Source organism: Amphiura filiformis, chromosome 8, assembly GCF_039555335.1.
Source record: "Amphiura filiformis chromosome 8, Afil_fr2py, whole genome shotgun sequence".
In the NCBI taxonomy this organism is placed as follows: Eukaryota; Metazoa; Echinodermata; class Ophiuroidea; order Amphilepidida; family Amphiuridae; genus Amphiura; species Amphiura filiformis.
The window spans coordinates 33,458,147-33,482,075 of NC_092635.1; the positions used below are offsets into that span (position 1 = coordinate 33,458,147).

Here is a 23,929-nt window from a genome sequence, read left to right on the forward strand (position 1 = left end):
TGGCTAATCCTAGCTAGGCAATTCAGCATCAGCTCTGACTGATGATGAACTCTATGAGATATTCATTGTCACTAATTAGCATCACATGTCAGAAAATTAACCTTGTCTGTCAAAATGGCACTCACTTTTAACCGTCTCTGGTGGTGTAAAAAGAGATGAACTGTACGCTTCCAAATGCAGTTAGCGAGTATCAGAGGTGTAATGGCAGCAAATTATCAGTGTATATTTCATGTTTGTGACCTGGGTTATGACAGTGTGAGATGACTGCAAAGTGGATTAAATTCACCCAAGAGCATAGGATTCATGGTATTAGTAGTGAGAAGTTGTCTAACATTTTATCCACAGTGTTTCTTATTTTAGTAAGCATAAAAATGGGCTATTCCATTGAAAATCCACATTCCCCCTGTGGAAGATTTTGGAAATATCTTCTACAGAGGGAGTATGAGTTTCAAATAGAATTATTACATTAGCAGCTCCATTTTGAAACTCACTCTCCCTCAGGGGAAGATTCAATCTTTCAGAGGGTGTATGAAATCCCGGTCCCCGCACTCCGTGCATCCGCGGGTATTCATGCTTGTCGGTGAACTTTAAAAACACCCCCTTTTGCATCTCATTTCGCGAAGTTTTTAGGGGAAAAACACCCCTTTTTTTAGCGATTTCGCGAATTATTTGCCCTTCGACAATACCCCTATTTTCGCTAAAACGCGAACGATATTTCTAACATACCCTTTTCTGACAGAAACACGTAGGCTGTTCCATGAAAATACCCTTTTTTCAATTTCACGAACACGTGGTTTGAAAAAAACACCCCTTTTTGTGTGTTTCATGAATCGCATTTCTTCATCTGAAAACACCCCCTATTTCGCGAAATTTTCGACGAGCATGAATACCCATGGATGCACGGAGTGCGGGGACCGGGTATGAAATGCAAATGGAGCTGCCTAATGTGCTCATTCCATTTGAAATTTGTACTCCCCCTGTGGCAGATATTTACAAAATCTTCCACAGGGGTAGTGTGGATTTTAAATGGAATAGCACAATGTGTGTGTTTCAAAGTTTGAAAGATCAGGGGGAAAAACATGATTATTTTTGTTAACAGAATGTCTCCTTTGTGAAATGTTTCATTTTTGCATCCTCTTGGATCTAAGAGTATACTGGAAAGATCTCAAGTGACACAAATTGACAAATTGAAACAAGTAGTGCTTTTAAAACATGCACTCACTATACATGGCATTCTGATGATTCTGTACAACTTAATATTTAGGTTCTAATAATTAGGCCTGTAACGGGTGAGGGTACTCAGTACAAATGACCATACAGGGATGCGCTGGCTAGCATGGATCTCATTTTTGGGCCATTTATTACTGGTATGACCCATTTTTCTTTGCCAATTTTGATTTATGGATTGGTCATTTTTTTCAACAAAACAAAATTTCCGAAAAATAGCCAAATTTTGCCTGGAAAGTTTGACTTTTGATATAGCGATGGGTCAACATTTCTTGAAAAGTTGGTATATGGATAGGTCCACTTTCAAATTCTCAACAGCACATCCCTACCCAAACCAAACTTGAGTATCCCCCCCCCCCTAGTCTATACCCAGGATGCTTTAGTTGGGGTATTGGATTTCTAGAGTGTACTAGACCTTTGAAAAACCCATTTGCATGAAACAAGTGTATCGATCCTCCCCAAAAATATAATTATAAATACTTTGGGAGTTTCCAAATGTCTTCACACTAATAACAATGTGAGTTTTTCTGAATGTTTCTTTTAATATTGTATGATTTTACTCCCTATTCCAGAAAAATACAGCACTAATTTTTTGGGATAAAAAAATATTATCCTGTTTTGCCAAATGAAACATATAGCTAAATCCTAATCCTTTAGTTAATGTCCTAACTGGCAATAAAAGTAAAATTTTAATATTTGGCCAATTTTTGGAAATAAGGGCCAAAAACATGCGCTTTTAGGGTGTTTTTCGTATGCTGTGACAATCAAGCTCAAAGACTTGTACTAAGACTAATTTCCGTTTATGCATTCTAGTTTTTAGAGAAGACATGTTTCATTTTTATAACCCATTATTTAGTTATAGTAACACAAAAAAGTGGGAATTAGATCAAAATTGCGGCATCTACTCAAGATTTTGAATGCTTAGACTTGCTCCAAGTCTTTGATTTTTGTGACTCGATTGTCAGAAAACACGACAAAAATGCATGTTTTTGGCACTTTTTTCAAGAAATTGGCCAAATATTAAAATTTTACTTTTATTGCCAGTTAGGACTAACTAAAGGATTAGGATTTAGCTATGTTTTATTTTGCAGAACTTTAATCCCAAAAAATTAGTGCTGTATTTATCTGGAATGGGGAGTAGGCACAAATTAACAGTTTTTAACTGTCCTTTTAGGGTTTGTGGATTCTATGTTATTGTTCATACCCATCATAATAACTTTTTAATGAAAGTATTATGTGTTACTTTTTTATTGGTCTTTCCTAGGAAATGGCTCCCTGTATGTGTGGGGGTTTGGCGCACCATGTGGCAACCGTCGTGAAGATGTTCTCTTTCCTAGTCGAAGATTCACCAGGGAAACCAACATCATCTCTGCAGCAGGAAGTGGATCACACTCACTGGCATTATCAGGTAGGTTGTTTTATATTTCACAGATGCAGAGAGTACCTGTTAAAGAGATGACACAGAGAAGAGAATCAAGAGATACATATTTCATTGGATATGAGTTGAATGGTAAAGAAGCCAATCAGGCTAATATGCAGTACTTATGGTAAGGTAAAAAACAATCAAATACATTATTGGCAGTGGTGGCACCAGGAATTTTTTTTGTGGGGGGGGGGGGCAGGGGGAAAGTGGGGGGTCACAAATTTGCTGTGATTTTTGTAAATTTTGTGGGGAAACTGGGGGAAAAGAGTTCTGACTGGGGGAATTTCCCCATAACCCTCCCTCGTGGCACTGCCACTGATTATTGGCATTATAAAAGCTCAAAACTTCACAACTAAGTCAGTATGCTGGGGCTATCACTAAGAATATCAGCAATATAGTAAGTTACTTCCTTTAGTCTGATTGATTCAGATCATGTCATATACTGATTTCATTTCACTGAATGAGATCATTTTACATGAAGATTTGTAAGCATATCAGTACAGATGTTGTCTGTGATGAATCTATTAATTGACTCAGAACACAAAAATTGAACAAGCATGCTATTATACCATTCAAGTCCATTCAATTTAATGCTGTGTGGAAGTTTCAACATCTTCTAGTTTGTAGCACAATAAGATGATGCATTCAAAATCTGAAATGTGGATTTTGTTTTCTGACAACATGCATCCAGTCATGTTGAAAGTACCTCAGTAATACGTCATAGGTAGAACTTCTATTGAAGACAAAAAATGTGGGGAATTCTTCCACAGGTTGTACTTGTATATAAGAAACACTATTCAATGTTCATACAAATCTTCAAAGTAAGCTTAATTAACCCTAACTCCCCCAAGGGTTTTTTGCTATCAGAAGGGAAAGAAGAAACAAAAAAGGAGAAAAGATGAACAAAGAAGTCACTTGGTACCCCCAGGATTTCAACCTTTGACCCCTTGGGTTCCAACCACAGGATCACCAACTGGTAGCCATTGGGGTTTTGCTGGCCCTGCCAGCAATTCCGTGCGTATATATGACTTGGGGTGATTGCGTCATGGCATCACTTCAGATGCATGCATGCATGTGCAGTGGTTTCCTTGTTGGATCTGTGCGTGTATTAGGGTTCAGCTTCATGAATTAGGATTCCATGTGCAGTGAATGATCAATGATAGTAACTTATAGTTACTACAAAGAGATGATGCTAGTACAGTAGAAGTCCGTCATAACTTGATGTGTTTTCAGTTGTACAACTCAAGACTTGCTATCAGAGAGGAACTAGATAATGTAGCCAGAGATAAAAAGTGTTGATGACAAGAGGTGGATGAATATAGGTCATGTGATAATGATACTATATAGGAGCTGTCTGGCAAACTTCCAGTTGGATCCTGATAGGCTGTAATCATGGATAGGAAATAGTCATTCATCACTCTATGTAATGAAATTAATACAGTTTGCTGCCGATAAACTTATCACATGTTTTTGGTGGGAATCGCTTTATGACATGGCAGAGTTTGCTGATTATTAACATCTTTTTTTCCTTTTTTCCCTCCCAAGTTAACGTGTCAGTTACGTTAGGAGTCTGAGACCCATAGAAGTCAAATTAGAATGGCCCAATACTGATCAGGGTTTCATCTTTGGAGTACCATATTTAAGTCTGGGGCATGTCTGTTATATCAAGGAGCATTTGGTGATAGTGCTCTGGATCAATGGGTTTTCTTGTGATAAGGAGCAAAAAGTATTAATGTAGGGGTCTTTTGGTGCAAACTTGGCAAATGAAACTTGTGTTTTGGTGAAATGTTTCAGGAAGTCTAAGTTAATGTAAAAGTTTGTCAAAAATTGTTGACATTTGTGAAAAAGGAGAAGAGTCTTTGGCACTTTGAATGAGACTGGGTATATGTATAATAGAAGCCAGTAATAGTAAGCCAGTAATACCAACTTAATCTGAGGACCAAGTAAGACTGCCAAACATAGAAGAGTATTAAAACTGCAGTAGTAAAAGTACAAAACCACAGACAAGTAGACAAATGTTAACAAGTATACCTATTAATAGGGTATATGAAATAAAGGTCCTTAGATAACCTTAACCACAAAACCTGTTCTTTGGGTGGACAGACCTGTTGGTGAACAGAGACTAAGGAACACAGGAAAGTGGTTTCCCGGGGAAGTGGAACAGATGACCATATCAGTCATACATGATGAAGTCCTCTGATGTGAAGATTCACTTGCTTTTGACAAGCAAAAATACCAATTCATTAGAATTCTACTCTATGTATGTGAAGAGGACTTCTCAAGTTTGAAATTCATAATATAATACCATAAAAATTTGTTAATAAGCACATTATGCCTATTAACGAGTTGCTCAGACAAGAGAAGAACACATTCTTAGGGTAGTTTGAGAACTTTTCATTTTTTCTTTTAATTTACAAATATCTGTGTTACAGATAGTTGTAAATTAAAAGTGAAAAAGTTTAGCAAACTACTGTAAAAATTTCTCCTTGTCCGAGCAACACGTTAATAGGCACATATACTTAGAGAATAAATGATAGGATTTTGTCTTTTGCCTATCAATATCGTGTCATAATGGATGGGCTGGCCAATATTTTGAGTAGTGGATGCCGGCGCAGCGGTATCCACTACGATAAAAAATATTGGCCAGCCCATCCATTATGACACGATATTGATAGGCAAAAGACAAAAAAAATCTTTTATTCTCATTCTTATTCAGTTTTAATGTAATTTTTGCGAGAAAAACTGCCCTTTTTCAGAAAAAAATAAAGTTACTTTTGTGAGGACATCCCCGTTGTTTTAAATGAACGAAACCATCACGAACATCTAAGCCGCCTAATCGCGTTCTTAGTTCTCGCGACGTATTACGCTGAACGCATTATCGCTACGATCATTGAGGAGCAACAAGCGTGCCGCCATTGCTATGCGTGGCGGCGCGCCGCCTGACTAATATCACTATCAACTATTGTGAGATATTATACACCCGAAACCAATCAAATTACGTGAATTCTTTACAAGACGCACCCATTGAATAAGAATTATAAATGAATTTTTATGGTATGTAAACAGTTTTATAAATTTGTCAGGTATAGTATCTACCACAATATGTAATCTATGCATGTTATTTTTGTTAATAAAATCCAATTACATTAACACATGGGAATATCCTGTCATATAGATGAGATATATTATACCAATGCTATCCTGCTCTTTAATCTATTAAAATAATGATTTTAGTAAATGAAATCACCAAGCAAGGTTCAAGTGGACTAAATGGAAAGGATCATGTACCAGCTGACCAGTGTAGTAATAGATACACATTGATAAATGACTCATCTATGATATTACTGGTCATAGATTTCACATGGTCATAAAGGTTGAGTTACATAGCACATTGGGGAAGATTAAATTTATGATTAATATTTTCAGCTGTGAGTTTATGAAAAAATAGGGTGAGAGGAGGGGATTTTTTTGGTCGTAGTTGAACATTTATCTGTTGAAGAAATAGTTGAGGATACGAAGGTTAACTATTTTTGTGGTTTATTTATTTTTGATTTTTTTTTAATGCCAATAGGAAATATTTTGAACTTGTATGATACTAATTTTAATTTTGGATGACTAGAAAGTGTAATTTAGATGAAGTTTGCAAAGTTTGTGAAAAGAAATCATTGAATTTGTTGTAAAAACTGAATAAAATGAACATTTTCAGATGTAAAAATTAATAATTTGATAGTGGTATAGACAAGCATCATCTGTCTGAAAGGTGACAGGCTAAACAAACTTTGCTCAGTCTCCATTAGATTTTACTCTTTTAGACCCTGGGCCGGGAGGCAATTTCACCCTAATGGCAAATTAACGAGACCGTTAAGTGGGACGTGCACTCCAGTAACGAAATCCTGAGCCATAATTGAAAGAAGGTTTAATATTATAGAGGGGCGAAATTGGACGCGGAGAATATGGCTTTAATTGTTTAGAGCAAATTTTGCCATGGCTTATTTGTGTAGTTAATGCCTTTGACTTTTAGCTGGCAGTAAGCTTAAGATGCAAGCAGGAATATGTTTGTACTATTTAGTCTGAGCGAGAGAGTACATAACTATTGTGTGTATCCATGGGTTGGTGGGTATTGTTTGTGGCTTCAAATTTTTGTGTTTGTAAAAATAAACATAGCACTGTTATTTTGTAAGAACTTTTATTTATACTGATTTGAACTTAACGTTTTGAAAATATATTGATTAATGAAGATTAATTGGTAGGTCCATGAATTTGTATCATTTAAAAATTTTCAACACATGAATATTCATTACCGCATATAAATATCGCAAAGTACATGAAGGTTAGGGTGTTGTTGACCCCTGCTCTGTCATTTGTAGAAGTCCAAATCTAATAAGTCCGCTTGACTTTATGTGGCAAAGTTGATTTCAAGCATTGATTTTCTGATAAGTGCCATGTAAAAGGGCTTGTCTTTAGGTGCAATGGGTCATTATGTGTTTACTTGAGCAAACAAATAATGCAGATGTCACCAATTGTCATTTAAATTGCTTGAATGTACATCAAAGTGTATGTCTTGCATCCTATGTTGCATTTCTTTTTCCTGAAGAAGAAATGTGATATGAGCATCCCAGTGGGATGGGAGGGGGGGTGGAGGTACTCAAGTTTGGTTTTGATAGGGGTGTGGTGCTGAGAATTTGAAAGTGGACCCATCAATATACCAATTTTTCGAGAAATTTGGATCCATTGATACAAAAAGTAAACAATTTCAGCCAAATTTTAACCATAATGTCTACGTTTTTACAAATTTTCCCCCAAATTTTGGCTAGATTTAAGCAAAGTTGGGCTATTTTCCCAAAAAATTTTGAAAATTTTGAAGTAAAAAGACCCATCCATATTCCAAAATTAGCCTAGAAAAAGTGGCCATTGATATACCAAAAGACCTAAATGCTACCCATGTTTGCGGCACATCCCGTATGGTCATTTGTACTGAGTACCCCCTCCCCCCACAGGGAATGAATATAATTGCTGATATTGATACTAGAGCACAATATAGCTGCTATCTTTTATTTTTCATCTTTTTAGACTAAATAGTTTTGCAAATAATTTCATTGACCTGGAAGATACATGCATGGAGATATGTGTAATAATTATCATTACCAATATGCATGTCGTGTTAGTAATATCGTGGTGGCTATATTTGCACAACCATGTATGCTTACATAATTGATTCAATACAACTTTTATTTGAATTAAATCAAATACTATATGATTACTGCAACCCCAGGCCCCAGGGTCTGCTTTTATCGCCAAACCTTTTGAGCTTTGCCCTCGGTTTTTGACAATTGTCTTATCAGATCATCAGAGTCATCAGCTGGGTAATGAAAAGTTTATTTTAAAGGAGATGGATCAATTTTATATGGATGATGAAGTATTGTAAATATTGCAATTAATCCTAATATACTAGAGGCTTTTTGGGGAAGGAAGGAAGAAAGAAGGTGAAGAGAAAATTTGTTTTCTTGTGTGCGGTTTTGAACCACAGACCCCTCAGCTTCTGGTGCTAAGCACATGACTGGGAATAACACACCATGGGGGTGTACTTTGGCTGGCTAAGCTTTCTGTACCCATTATGTGTTCCTATGATTAGGTATGTCACAGTGGCTGCACAATAATTCTGTCATACTGTGCACGCATACATAACAGTGAATCAAAAAGCGCGCGGATCAAAGTTGGCCAATTTTTGAAAACATACATGTCAAAAAACGATTTCCTCGTTATGTTTCATTGATCACAATAATTTGTCTTTTTAATATATGGTAGGTGAAACATTTCCTAAATCACTATCAACTCCTATGAAATTAAACACTGCCTAGTTTAAGAGTTAAGACCTGTTTTATGAATTTTTTAGATCGTCCATAAATCAATAAATATAGGTCTCTCGAAATAGAGGACCTAGTACCACCGGTCTGAAATACCAGTGTTTGTTATCATGTATTTTTTTCCTTGGACAATGAGTGAAACACTTCCCTATACCAATTGAAAACTCGGTGCACTTAGGCAATTAACTGCAGTTTCTTTATTCAACATCACAGCAGGTTCATATTTGACAAAATCATGCTGTATGAATAAAACATAAATAAAACATTGAAAAAGTAAAAATTACATATGCCTAATTAACATAAGAATGGCATAAATATATAATTAGATGTAATTAGCTAATTTGCATAATTAATGACTTTTTGTGTATTTTTTGTTACCAAATGAAAGAACTTTGGGTACTTATGTGTGCAAAAAAAACCGCATCCTCATATCATGTACGGTTCTCTGTTGGCATTATTTTTGCATATTAATGAGCTGGACTTAGTCATTTTTTAAGCTTTTATTTGTCTGCAGATTGGTCAAAATGGCTAAAATTGTATATTTGGTGGATTTATTACATTTATTCGAGGAGAGATTTTTAATCTTGTTTTCTTTAACGAAGTCCGGAAAGATATGCAATTAATCTGTGATACTTAAATCAATGCTACCTTTTCAAGTAAGTGTCCGAATAAGCATTACAAATCCCAAAAATTGCCATTTTGCCATTTATAGCAATTTGTGGCAGGTTTTCACCCGATTTCCGGGTATCTTCAAGTTGACGTTACATCACTTTGCATTATCCGATTTCAATTCTGTTTTTTGTTTTTTGAAGCATTCATAACGATGATTCAATTAAATGCGTCAAATAACATGTTTCTGCTGCGCTTATTTTTGGGGTGATATACCTACTATGATGATGCAGTTGGATCACATGGGAGACTTGCACTTACCCCATGGGGATTCAACTTAAATTTTGATGGGGTGGAGCTCAGAGTGTCAAACTTTAGGAATTGAGAAGTGATTTGTGGGTAAAATTTTGGCTTCTGAGCTGAAATTTAAAAAAAAAAAAATTTTGGGAGGGGTCTAGTGAACTAAAATTGGACCAAATTACAGGCTGTGGAGCTAAAAAAATGTCAAATTTCCCAAAATTTCTAAAGAGCTACAATTTTGGGAGTTTAACTCAAAGTAAAGGTAAATAACTAATGCATGATTCTCAAAGGTGAGTCTTTTGAATTGCTGAAGAGCCTGAAAAATGAAAAATTGCTGTACATACATTTGTACCTATGCCACCTTTACATATCCCCCCTGTCCTGCATAGTAGTTCCCAGGTCAGATGATTCCAGTCCAGTGTCCTAATCATGGCGGGAAAAAGTGGGCAATACAGGAAGCTCATTGCCGGGAAATTGTTGGTTTTTGACCGAAAAAATAAAGAAATACCTAAGGGAAATATGTCATACTGGATGGAAATTTGGTAAAACTGGAGGGAAATTATGGATTGCTTGAGCACATCTACATAAGAAATGTTAACCCTAAACCCAATCAAAAGAGCGCTACAAAAGGCTACAGCACTAGAGCAACTGCAAGCTCCCAGTTAGCTCCCAGTTTGTAGCACTCTCTTGATTGGGTTTAGGGTTCAAATATCTTATGTAGATGTGCACAAGCAGGACACTGGACTGGAAGCATCTGACCTGGGAACTGCTATGCAAGACAGGGGGATATGGATTGGAGAGCTGCCATGGTCAGATGGGGAACCACCTGTAATGAGCAAGTAAGCAAGTAATTAGCCTGATTAATTAATTGCTTTTAACCATGCTAATTATTAATATTGTGAAATAATGGGATGATTTTTGGGATGAGGCTTGCAGATGGGACATCCCCCTTTAATGGATTATCAAAGTTAGGGAGTGCTTGTTTACTCAATGGTAGAAAGTTTGCCCTTTTATTGATCAGAGGTAAAACACGTAGCAGGTTTAATCATCACCTTTGATCCTCATGTCATTATTGATAATCTCCATCGCATGAGATATAATCATGAGTAAATAATAGATTATTTTATTTATAGGACCAATAATTAGTCACTTCACCTATAATGAACTTATGATATTATCAGTTATGATATGAATGATGTAAATATTAATGGAGCGATAACAAAATAAGACATGACAGTTGCAGTGTTGGTGGCATGGATGTGCTTTGAGTAATTCTCAGGGACGGATCCAGAGCTGGCCAATGCCCCCCTCTTTTGACAGCTATCCAAATTCCGCCTAGTTTGGGATAACATCAGCTACTCGAGCCACCTCTTTTTCCCAATTTAGACACTTGGCCAGTCTTTGAATTAATTTTGCAGTGGTGGCGCTATGGGAATGCCCCCATATTTTTCTTGCCCCCCGTGTTTGCCCCCCACTTTTGAGGCAAAACCCTCAAATTACGTAAATTTTCACTTTTTGCGGCAATTTTTGCCCCCACCCCAAAAAAAAAAAATCCTTTGCCTGCCCCCAGAAAAAATTCCTGATGCTGCCACTGACCTTGGGGTGTACTTTTGCATCCCCATTTTGAAGGTTGTGGTGCAATTTTATCTGATGCAGAGCAATTTGAAATGCAGTGTCAGATATTCAACACACAAAGTCCTTATAATGTGGTATTTACTTGTATTTCAAATTTGCGCCACACTTTTATTAAAGTTGTATCGCAACAGGCAAATTTTGGGGTGCAAATTTCACTGCGATAGGGCTTGTTTTGAATGCTGCCTGGATCTGCTGATTCTTAAAAGACTTCTTTTTAAATTTGGGCTAGTATGGGTCTTTGATGAGGGGTAACATACATAATCAAATATTCTGTAAAACTTTTAAAAAAGAGTTTGTTTCTATTTCTGAGAATGTCCTTAAGATTTACTTTACAGCTAGATCTCCTGGGCACGCTATTTTTTTCGTACATAATTTTTGTAATGATGCAATAAGTTGATTTTTTCAGAATTTTTTTTCAGTTAAGTTTGCATTATTTCGTATTAAATTATGAAAAATAAAAAATGATGTAAGGAAAAAAAAAATTGCCCCCTTGGCTGGGTTCAAAACATGCCTTAGTCAAATTTATTTCATTTTTTTCTTTGACATTTGATTCTTAAAAATCTGTGAGTTGGAACAACAGCAACCAATTCAGTTGGTAAACAACTCAATGTAATATATAAAACAAAATAATTTTATTTAAGATAATTTCAAGAAAAAATATATGGGTTTAAGGCTAGGCTAGCAACTGAAAGCTGATAAACCAACAGTGAGTAACCACACAGTTATTATCTGCAATATAATAACGGCCACGGTGAATCAAATAGCTTGTAGCATTGCAGGTGAAATCACTTTGTATTCAGTTAGCCTTGATGGCCTCAACAAGAACTTGACCAAATTGCCCTTTTATAATATTAAAAACTTAATTTTTTTATGTCCCTTGTTTTTTCAAGGTTAGTACAAAGAATTGGCTAGATATGTGATCATCTTCTTAAATTCTTACCAATGTGCATCTTGCTTATCGCTGATCTCCAATTCACATTTCTTAAAGTTTATGCAAATGAAGTATCAATGATTAGGCAAAAAAAAAAAGAAAGTATGTCTCAGACACATTTGGCAAAAAAGCTAAGTGCTATGCGATTTTTTATTTTTTTATTTTTTTAAGAAAATGAGCTATGCGATATGCTTATTTTTTTAAAGTTAAGGCACAATATTTATGTACTTTTTGATATCTAAATACAGAAACATAGTAATATACATACAAAATGAATAGTTTTCTTTGTCTCTTTTACAATCATGGTGAAATGTGTACAAAAACAACAACTAAACTGCAAAATAAGACAAAATTGAATCGCTATACGATACTGAAAAATAAAAAACAATGAACATATATGGGAAAAAATTTTTTACGGCCAACGCGTAGCACTAAGCGCTAAATTGGATTTCACATAGCAATTCAAACAGGTGTCATGAGACATAGGCCTACATTCTCATTTTCTTGGCCTTAAAAGTGTGTTCTGATGTTCTATAAATCAATGTTCAAATTAATATCTGATTGGATAATCAGTGATTAGATTAGTGACTGATTGTCTAATCATATATACATCAGTGTTGGAATTACTACTCGATGATCGGATCAGTTTGTGATCAGCTTATTATTAATATGATCAGTATTTGATTGGCTACTCAATAACCAGATCTGCCATCTGATTGGCTAATCATTTATAAGATAACTTTCTCATTGGCTGATCGATATTATCTAGTGTCTGATTGGTTGTTCAATAATCACATCAACTTCTAATCGGCTAGTCGGTGATTAGACAAATATCCAATTTGGCAAATTAGTAATCAAATCTGTGTCTCATTGGCAAATTCATGGCTTCATCAGCAGATCCACTGGTGGCACCAGGGGGCATGGAGGGGAAAAATGCCCCTAGTCAGAGATTCCCCCAGTTGCCCCCGCCCAGTAAACCAAGCAAAAATGAATATTCAATATTTTGTGGCTATTTTGTAGAATCAAGATTTTGGAACCCCTGAAATTCACTTTACCCCTCCCCCACGCCCCATGCCCCACCTCTGCAAAAAAATAATCTGGTGCCACCACTGAGCAGATCTAAATGTGTAAATCTATGACTGTGTCACAGTGTCGACACCCAGTATTATAAATATAAACTTAATACTCCGTTGGTGAGCGACGGGCGATTGGTATTTCACCGAACGCAAGAAAAGGAGGCCTATCTGATTAGCTAGAAATTGATCGCTAGATCGCTCAGTGGTGTAGTACAAACTCAAAATGGAGACATGTATTCAATTCGATTGAAATCAATATTCTATTATTGACGCAGATAAAGAAAGTGGTATAGTGTGTCGATAATGTACATTGTATTATAGATACAGCACCTGGATCTTACACAGGTTCCTTTATATAATTCATTTCTCAAACAGTTGAATATATCACAATTTTGACTTTTGATTTCAAAATCTTTACTTATAAAATGCAGTAAAATATATCCACAGCAAACAGCAAGGCCCCGCTATTTAGTGTATTGCATTTCGAGTTAGTGTATTGGAAACAAAACCTGCGTTTTACCTGACAACAAATCAAATTTTCTATAATGGCAACACCATATGTGGTACTGATCATGCGCAAATCGTAGAATAGAAACTCTGCGGCAGGCTCTGTGGTATCTCATATCGTGTAAATGGTATGCTTAGCCTGAGTCGCTCAGCCTATCTCGAACAAAATCGCCATGCGTAGCTTTTGAAAAACGAGAGGATTCGCCGTACTATCACGGCAATTTTTGACACGAAGATATAGGGATGATGACGCTGTGTGTGTTCTCCCAATAACCCTCTCACTCTACAATATTAATGTTATTGTTTTATATTAATGCCAATACCTGTGTAAATACAACATCATAATTCTGAACTTGCTTGGTGCTACAGCTGTTCTAAAGAGAGTTGAAATAAAGTGAAGATGTTTCCCAGAAGTGATGCGCTAGAAAAAGTAATCCCTGTCATTTTTTCTTTCCCAACAAACTTGATATAGTCTGGACACCATATGGTTGATAAGCAGTTGATATTGTATCATAGTTAAAGGTGGTATTTGTCGGAAACATTGATTCTGTTCCATGCCTCAGATATGTCCTCGTTCAGTATCAGATTTATCAAGTTATGCCTACACATCTTGAAATTTAAGTCAAATTTTGAATGCAAATAGGAGATTATAGATGATTATTTGAAGTAGGGAAAAATCAAAAATTGATTTGAAAGTGATGTACAACTCATTTTGAATCGTTGCACTAGATTTGTTGAGGTTTATGTTTGAGTTTTAGCGTTGTCAGTTTTCTAAACAAGCTGTTAAGATAATGTGGAGGAAGTACCTCTTTTATTACTCTCTATATTAAATTACTTAGTCAACTCAGTTGTAAGATATAGATATATCATATTCCAAACCATACAGATTATGTAATAAATAGGAAAACTATTTTAGGTGTATCTTACTCTAAGGATATAGGAACGATAGCATTTGGTGGGAATTTTTCTTTTTTCTTTTTTGTCTTTTTTGTCTTTTTTTTATTATGTAATAAATATGAAAACTATTTTAGGTGTATCTTACTCTAAGGATACAGGAACGATACCATTTGATGGGAATTTTTCTTCCTTTTCTTTTTTCTTCTTTTTTCTTTTTCTGGGCTATTCCAGTTGAAATCCATACACCCTATGGAAGACATGACCTTAATCTCAAACACAGCAAGAAAGAGTTTCAGATGGGATAACCAGAATGGGTGGCTCCTTGTGAAATCTACACTCCCGGAGTGAGAGATTAAGGTCATGTCTGAGAAAATCACACCCTACACACACCCTACTAATTAAGAACTGCAAACAAGGACCTTTAACTTTTTTCTATCTAACCAAGGTCCTTGAACACCTGAAGCTAAACTTTATGGACCAACGTAAGTTTTTGCTTGATACTGCCAAATAAGACACAATCTTAAATGCATTTTTATATGCTGATATGCTGGTAGGTAGAAGGAATCATGGACATCCTTGGTTGCTGGTTGTCCTCGGTTACTCTTCTATTTTCTTGTTTATAGAGCTTTACAGATATACACACACCCACCACTACGTACCTTACACATATCATCACCTTTCCGAAGACTTCAAATCTTCAGAATGGCGATGTGTTGTCAAATATGCCATAAAAGATTATCACTTTAAGGTTAGCAAAATTTTAAACTGTTGCAATTTGGTACGGTAGTTCACAGCATATTGCGAATGGTAGTGAGCTTTGGCAAAAATTACATTGATCATTTCATAGCGAGCGTGTAGAAGAATTCAAATGTGGTTCTTGAGTTATGTTGTAAAAAGGACTGCAACAACAACACTTTTGTAAAACGTACATAACTCGATAACAACAATAAATCAAGCAAGTTTTCAAAGTATATGATTTGTAGAATGAACTTGTGCAAAACATCAAAGTGTTATTTTTTAATGATGTATTGATTTAGTTAATGAAAATTGATTTTTTGTTTTTGGCTGCTTCAACCAACAATACATCGTCTACCCTTAATTAGCCACCTTTGGTTCTAATCTTGGGCACAAGATACTTTGAGCATAAAATGTCTTCAAAAATTGAAGAAAAAAAAATCACAAGCAAACCATCCGGGCCTTTGGCTTGCAATGGTTGTAACTTTTGTACAACATTTCTTAGTTAAAAAATAGCCTACAACATCGATCAGTGTAGAAAATGTCCACTTTAGCTTTCATAACATAATTAATTAAAGCTTTCATAACATAGGCAATAATAGTAAGCGCCCCTTTGAAATATAGTATTCGCCCACATCTTCTGTGATGTTATGCCTCTGAGCTAAAACATCAAAGATTCCATTCAGCTCATATTCATTTGAACATTTATAGACAATGATTGGCACTTTTAATCACCTGGAGTTTCGATTATCATTTTGTTATCTATTTAGACTCCAGCAATTTCTTCTGCCCTTGAACTTCAAGCAACAAAACCTTTATTTTTTTCCCTTTTATTTCCAGGATGTCTCTGTTATTTCTTTTGAAACCTTTTTTTGTTCGGTAGGTCATGGTGCGGTTACGACCTGTATGGGAAGAGCTTAAGAGACTATTATGCCGTAGGAAATAATGTTACTTGAAAGTCAATTTTACTTGAAAATGCTGCTAACCGTTCATGTTTTCAATTTTGCTAAAATGGAACAAATAATGCATGCATGCATTGTGCGTCCTTAGAAACTTAACTTCAAATTCTTTTATTATGCCTTTGAAGGACAATGAGGGTTTATCAAATCAAAGGTTTGGCATTTTGGATTTTAGGAGGAAATATACAAAAATTCACAGGACTATCATACAAATTGGAAGATGTACGAATACTAAATTTGATATTTTAGTTCTGAAATAAGTTTTCAAAATCAGAGATGGCTTCATAATTACAGAAGTTAGGACAAATTTGACTGATGTGATTTAGTGTTAAGGAGGGGGGCGGGCGCAGATGGCAGAAAAATATTTTTAAATTTCGCGATCCAAACCATACGGCGGCCATTTTGGCTGAAGCCCCTAACTACCACGTATACGAATCGCAATACACAGCGTGCCGTTGTCATGTGGGACCAGTGCGTGTCATGTTCGCTTTGTGTATAGTCAACAACGCCTGGATAATTATGACCTTGGAGTGGTTGGAGGTCAACTGTATAGAAACGTAATGGGCAAATCACATTATGTGGTTACCAACGACTATGCGTACATTCATGTATTGTAAGGCATATCGTAAAATTGCAAAGGAGTAATTCTGCCTTAATGTACCGTCAGTCAGAATGGAACAATTACAGGGGTCAAAGAGTATTGGAATGTTCACTTGTTGCCTTTCATGTCTATGTTTAGGTAAATTTTAGAGAAAAAGTAAGAAAAAAATCTACTGGTCCAGTTGTTTTCCATACCTGTGTTATTATTCTTAATTGAATTGATCGATGGGTCATGACCTTCTCTTTATGCAATGGTAAATATAATGACGCTTGCATAAGTCCCAATCTATATTTTGTGCGATTTTGTGCTTTGGTGTCAAAATTCGGGAAAAACATCGGGTACCTGAAAAGCGTTTTGACAAAAGACAGTAATTAAACCCTGGGAATCTAAAATAACTTACCAGTGGTTGAAAACTAAATTGAAAAAGATCCCAGCAGCCATTTTGAAGTTACATAAACACAAAAAATTGTGAAATGATTTGCAGACAGTTGCAATGCTATCATATATGAGTAATGTGAATTGACTGACTCTGAATAGAACAATACTTCCCCCTTCTCTTCTCATTGCCAAAAAAAATTTACCTTCTGTTTGGTTAAGTACATTAACAAAAACAAACATTAACACAGAAACCACGGTATAGAATTGCTATGTTTCCGCCTTTTAGGCAATGGCCAAGATAGAATGGTCGAGAAGCATTTTTTAAGCCTTAAGACTTGGAGAATTCATGGTGAAGAAATAGTATGGTCTTATTTGGACATTGACACCCAAACATTGAATGAAATGAAGAAAAAAAGGGGGAAATTTAACCTCAGGGATAATGGTGCATTTATTTTGTTCTACGGTGCATTATGCTGATGCAGATGGCATGATTCGCCAGGGGCGGCTATCTTGGCATGTGCTGGGCAAACAATAGAGAACTAGACGCTGTGTTCCGTTCGGCCGGGCAAGGAGGGCAAGCACCCCAACAACCTTATTTTCGTATTCAAATAACGTTCCTTTTCATTATTTGCCAATCGAGCTCCAGTAGGCAAAAAGACAATTACCAGTGAGCTCAATATTTCTTTGTAGCTAAAATGGAGAGTAGCATTCAACATTCGTGCCATTGAGAATAGTGGCTTAGATTTACGACCACTGCGCATCATGCTGCCCTCGCTTGGACACGAGCCAAACAAGGTCATTGCATATTTTGCTGTAATTTTCTTGCTTTCTCAATCTCTCTGGAAAAAAACTGTAGCTAGCTTGGCTAGTGACGCAAATATACATAACGATCAAATCATTTCAAATTTGATATATTCAAAATGATTCAAATTCTATGGCAAATCAAATTTTATTCCCAATTTGTAGCTTGAAACCTTTTTTGCAGTTTTTGGTGTTAGAGATTTTAAATATTTTGCCTCAACCCTAACCCTACACCTAAATCCTAACCTTAACTAATCCTAACCCTAAAAGTAAGCTAAATGATAAAAAAGCTGGGGATTACCAACCTTTCTATATCATAGCCATTGTCAGATCACTGGATTTGTGGCAAATTGTAAGTTAATTTACTAGAAACAGAAAAGAAAGTCAATTGTAGATTTAAAGGAAGGTGACCCGATATATTTGGAAAATCAAATTCTTTAAAACTTAATTTACGTATAACATAAAATGTTGTCCCTTTCAAGCATTCATGTAAAAAGAACACATAAATATTTCTTGTAAATGTGGGGGGTACAAATATTCATACAGTATGATACTGTCTACAAACAGTGTTTTTATGAATGATAATCATCATGATAATGTAATATATTGATATCAAATGAAAGACCCTAATTTTTCATTAACATATTGAAATTACATAATTAGGAATTCCAAATCAGTGTATTTTCGAAGATATTATCAAAAAACTGTCAAATTAGTCTCGATATACCAATTTGGATTGCCTAATTTCAATATGTTGATATGATCGGGTCACCTATCTTTAAAGATGATATTTTGATTAGATAGTCATCCTTTGCTTGAAATATGTCATGTGGCTCTTGAATTGAAATATGTCATGTGGCTCTTGAATTGAAATATGTCATGTGGCTCTTGAATTGAAATATGTCATGTGGCTCTTGAATTGAAATATGTCATGTGGCTCTTGAATTGAAATATGTCATGTGGCTCTTGAATTGAAATATGTCATGTGGCTCTTGAATTGAAATATTAGATAGTCATCCTTTGCTTGAAATATGTCATGTGGCTCTTGAATTGAAATATGTCATGTGGCTCTTGAATTGAAATATGTCATGTGGCTCTTGAATTGAAATATGTCATGTGGCTCTTGAATTGAAATATGTCATGTGGCTCTTGAATTGAAATATGTCATGTGGCTCTTGAATTGAAATATGTCATGTGGCTCTTGAATTGAAATATGTCATGTGGCTCTTGAATTGAAATATGTCATGTGGCTCTTGAATTGAAATATGTCATGTGGCTCTTGAATTGAAATATGTCATGTGGCTCTTGAATTGAAATATGTCATGTGGCTCTTGAATTAAAAAATGTCATGTGGCTCTTGAATTGAAATATGTCATGTGGCTCTTGAATTGAAATATGTCATGTGGCTCTTGAATTGAAATATGTCATGTGGCTCTTGAATTGAAATATGTCATGTGGCTCTTGAATTGAAATATGTCATGTGGCTCTTGAATTGAAATATGTCATGTGGCTCTTGAATTGAAATATGTCATGTGGCTCTTGAATTGAAATATGTCATGTGGCTCTTGAATGATGGATATATGAAATTATTTCTTGTGGTATATATTGAGCCACAAGGTCAGAGCTACGGAAGACAACAGAATAAATTAAAAGTTTCTCTTTACCTAGCATTAATTCCTATTAAGGTTGGAACTGTGCTCCACTTAACCATGGAAATAGAGGTCTCCTATACTTCCATGATTCAACTTCAGGAGTGTCATTTTGATCACCTGTTCACTGCTAGGGCATCTTGCATTTCAAGATGTATAAACTTGAAAGAACAAATTTAGATCCATTAATTTGTGATGGCCCACAGGGTTGCTAAAATGATTCATGCAAGCAGGTTGGGCAAAGTGAATAAAACTACATATAGGGTCTGGGCCAGCCAGTAGTTTAGTCAAGATTTTCCATAGGGGGTGATGGGGGCTAGATGACTTTCATGAAAATTTGTAAAAATAGGCAAAAAATGCCTAAGAATCTCTAATATCACATCGGCCAGCAGCCAGCATCCCACTGCACAGGGGGAGAAAAGATGGAGGCAAGATGTCCCTCATAGCATGCTGCTGTCTCCTTCCCCCTCCTGGAGCGAGCTTAATGATAAGGACCTTAAAGAGCATGTGACCTCAGAAGATAGTTTAGATCATGGATTAAAACTTTGTTCTGAATATTTTCCTTTCAGTTTACAAATGAAGTATTTCTCACCCACATGTAAGCTCGACACTCTTAAACTGATCTACTCATTTTTGAATAGAAACTTGTCAAATTTGACAAGGAAAACTATTGAGATGCGGACATAACAGATTTCTCTTCAAAATGATTCAGATATTCTCATCAAAATGACCAGAAACTCATCAAATTTGATAAGATTGCCTTGTCATTTAAAACAGCGATCTTGTCAATTATTATAGAATGAATAGATTCTTGTCAATTTTTTTTTTTTTTTTTTGAGTAGTCAGAGACAGAGGGGGGACTTAACAGAATCTTATCAAAATGAAATGGATAATCTTGTCAAATAGATGTTAGATTGACCAGTTTCCATGTGTATTGCTTCTACATGGTTTAATGTACACTTCAGAGCTATTCAAGGGTCCAACCACAATTGGTCAGCGGACCAGATCTGGCCGGTAGGCTGCCTATTGGAAACCCCTGTTATAGTGGTTCTCAGGACCATAGTAGTAAGTTTCTAGATATTGTCTTTGCTATGAAAAAAAGGTTGAATCTGTATTCCTTTTTCAAGACTTTTTTTAGTTCACCCTAGGTGCATTCACATGCTTGAGGATACCCCACCAGAGCAGTTCTTCTGGGGTGAACCAAACCTGCCTGGTTGTCAAATTAATCAGTGACAAAGGGTATCTCTGAATTTGACAAGTTCTAATTGATGTTTTTAATGTTATTGTGTCAATTAGCATCTGTCCAATTCAGATATAACCTGTCACTGATTAATTCGATAACCAGGCAGGTTTAGTTCACCCCAGAAGAACTTTGATCAGAATGTCAAGGGTCTCTGTCAAACCATTGGCACGATACTATTTTTAGGTGAGACCAGTTTTTTTTTTCTGAACTTTTAAAAATAAATCTCCCTCCAGTTCCAACCAGTCCTGTTAATTTGCATGAGGACATTTTCGCCAGCCCATAGGGCTGGTATCTAATTCTTAGATGGGATTTGTGTACACTAAAGATTAGCTAAGATTATAGCCTTCTTCTATTGGTATGAATTTTTTTTTTACTTCTTGTGGTGGAAATGTTTTTGATGTCTCCTAATTCGATTTGCAAGGAAGAGAAAGTATATTTTGCCGTTGCAACAAACGAAAACGATTGAGTATTGCCAAAGTTATGTTTGAATTAATTATGACTTAAAAAGTTATCATAGGTTAGGCCTACACATATAAGCATAAACTTGTTCAGCAATCAGCATATCAAAAAAATGACATGGTCAACAATTAGTAATTAGCGGGGAATGATCACCGGAACGAGGTCATATCAGGCAGTGGACTACTGAGCATAGCATGATGTTTGGTTGCCTGTGAGTGCATAATTGATATGTTGATAACAGATCTAATAATGTTGTAGAATCAAAATCTTCATTATATGGACCACATTGAAGTCAAAGTAATTATCTATCCTATCCTGTATCGTTTTGTGGATAAAAATGACTCAAAATGTTATTGATGATATTATTGCTATCTTTAACATCAGTTTTGTCTTTTCAACGGGAAAATCCGATGGAAAATAAAGTTTTTAGGGGCTAGCTATAATATTGAACAATATATCCCATATTTTGACATGCACTTATAGAAAATAAATAAATTATTGTCTTACTTTATATTATAAATACTGTAAATGACACATAACTAAAGTGGGGCCACTTTCTATCTTTTTTATTTGATTCATAAAATTACATTCAACAAAATGATTGAAGACTGAGAAAACACACAATGCAGACTATTACAGAATGGAGTAGGTAAGATGCCATGTCCATAGCTTTGCAGGAGTTTCGGACTAACAATCAACACATTAAAAAATACAGTTTAAAAGTGAAGATTGTAGTGAATGATCAGTCCTTTATCATGTGCTTGCCACTATCTACTTTATAGTAAACTATACATTGCGAAATAATATAAAATCATTTTAAAATAAAATGTGCATGTAAGTTGAGTTTACATAGCGAATTAACTAACAACTGCAGTGTATTTCTTGATTTTAATAATAAGCATGGGTAAAAAGCAGTAAAGACAAAAATACAGAACAATTTGGAGTAATGAATTAAAAAGAGTTGACAGGAGTTATAGGAGTTAATGTTTTTTGCTGTTTCGGTGTGCATGTTCTCACCATTGATGGTTTGGTGGACTGTCATGTAACATGGATGTAAGCGTGATCCTAAAAATGCCTTTCACGGTGACCCAAACTATTTACAAGACCTCTTCTGCATTGAGGCTGGCTTTCCCTTTTAAAGGGAATTTTTATTAGTGTTTACACTGAAACTGTTAAAGTATGGAATATGACATTTGAAAATTTGAAATACTAATTGTTCAACATCGACAACCACATAACATCATCATAACAACAACAAGAGCAACAAATCTTTAAAATATAACCTGTGCCTTTAACCATGTTAAAAGTATCAGCTGGACATAGCTTCTGGATGCAGTAGTCTGCCTTGATCATTATAACACTATACATTGTCCATTGGTATAACATTGCATGCCAATAATATCAGCATCTGCAAACCATGCATCCAGCCATAGAGACCTCTTAATTGCTAGAGTCAGACATACCTCACAGTCTGGCCACCATGAACTTGGCCTAATTGTTGGGGACCCCTGGGTCGGACATAGCTACAGGCTAACCATGACTCCATTCTTTTACTCTGACAGCTATTCTAGACCCTGGCTTGGCTTGGCTCAAACATTATGCATGGAGTCAAATCTTTGACTCCTTTGTGGAATACATGATGTATCAAGTTTGCCAACAATCTTGGTCTAGATAGGGCTTTTGTTTAGAGGAATGAGAAGTATGGTGATATACTAGTAATGAAGTGTATAAAACTATGGAGGTAATGTGCATTCCCTTGAGTGTCTAAGTTGATTATTTGTGGGTTTTTTAACATAAATTTTAAAAAGTTTGAACCAGGCCTATTCTATGAATGATTAATGTAGCAGAGCATGGGTAAGGGACTGTTCAAGGGCAAAATGAATGTGAAAGTCAAGGTAATGTAATAATAGGTGCAATGGCCATAGACAGGAAATGAGAAAAATGATGGAAAGCATGAAAGGAAAGATGGATCGATTGATGGATTGATTGTTTGTTTAAATGGGGATGCTTAGGTCCTGATGGGACCAGGCTCAAGCAATTAAATACTCAAGCCAAGCTAAAAACCTGTGTCTTAACTTAAGTTGATTGTTGATCAGATCAGGAGCTATATGATCTAACCCTAATTATTACGAACTTCCCCAACAAACACAACACCTTGGATACCTCTTGAGTGGGGTGGGACAGGCAACACAATAGGGCACCACACCTTAGCTGTATGGATGTTCCGCTTGCACATCTATACGGCTTCTTTAAACGAATGAAATGAGCACCAGGGGCGGATCCAGGAATTTTCAATAGAGGGGGCGCTGAGCCACCGCCGCCGCGCTGCGGCTCGGCGCCCATACAAAGTCAGGCGCCACTCTGCAAAAATACACAGAGTCAGGCGCCGATCTGCAAAAAATAGAGGGGGCGGCGCCGATCTGCAAAAAATAGAGGGGGCGCGCGCCGGGTGCGCCCCCCTCTAAAGCCGCCACTGAGCACTGATGCCACATCAGGGTTAAAAATATTATAATTATCATAAACCCTACAAAACCAAATGCTTGTGGTACCTCCTATTGAGCATGATGGGAACAGGCTACAAATAGCCCCCCCACACACACACACCTAAACCATCCAGATTTGGGGAGAGGGGAAA

At 36.0% G+C, this 23,929-nt stretch overlaps 2 protein-coding genes across 2 annotated transcripts in view; both read left to right on the forward strand.

The window, feature by feature from the left end:
• The window catches only part of LOC140158975 (uncharacterized), a 564,514-nt gene that overhangs the window by 101,929 nt on the left and 438,656 nt on the right, over positions 1-23,929 (forward strand). The window lies entirely within an intron of this gene.
• LOC140158972 (uncharacterized) overlaps positions 1-23,929 on the forward strand; it is a 314,914-nt gene that overhangs the window by 34,219 nt on the left and 256,766 nt on the right. The window contains exon 7 of the mRNA XM_072182274.1: positions 2,492-2,635. Within this exon, the coding sequence (XP_072038375.1) occupies positions 2,492-2,635 (144 nt within the window). The remainder of the gene's footprint in view (positions 1-2,491; positions 2,636-23,929) is intronic.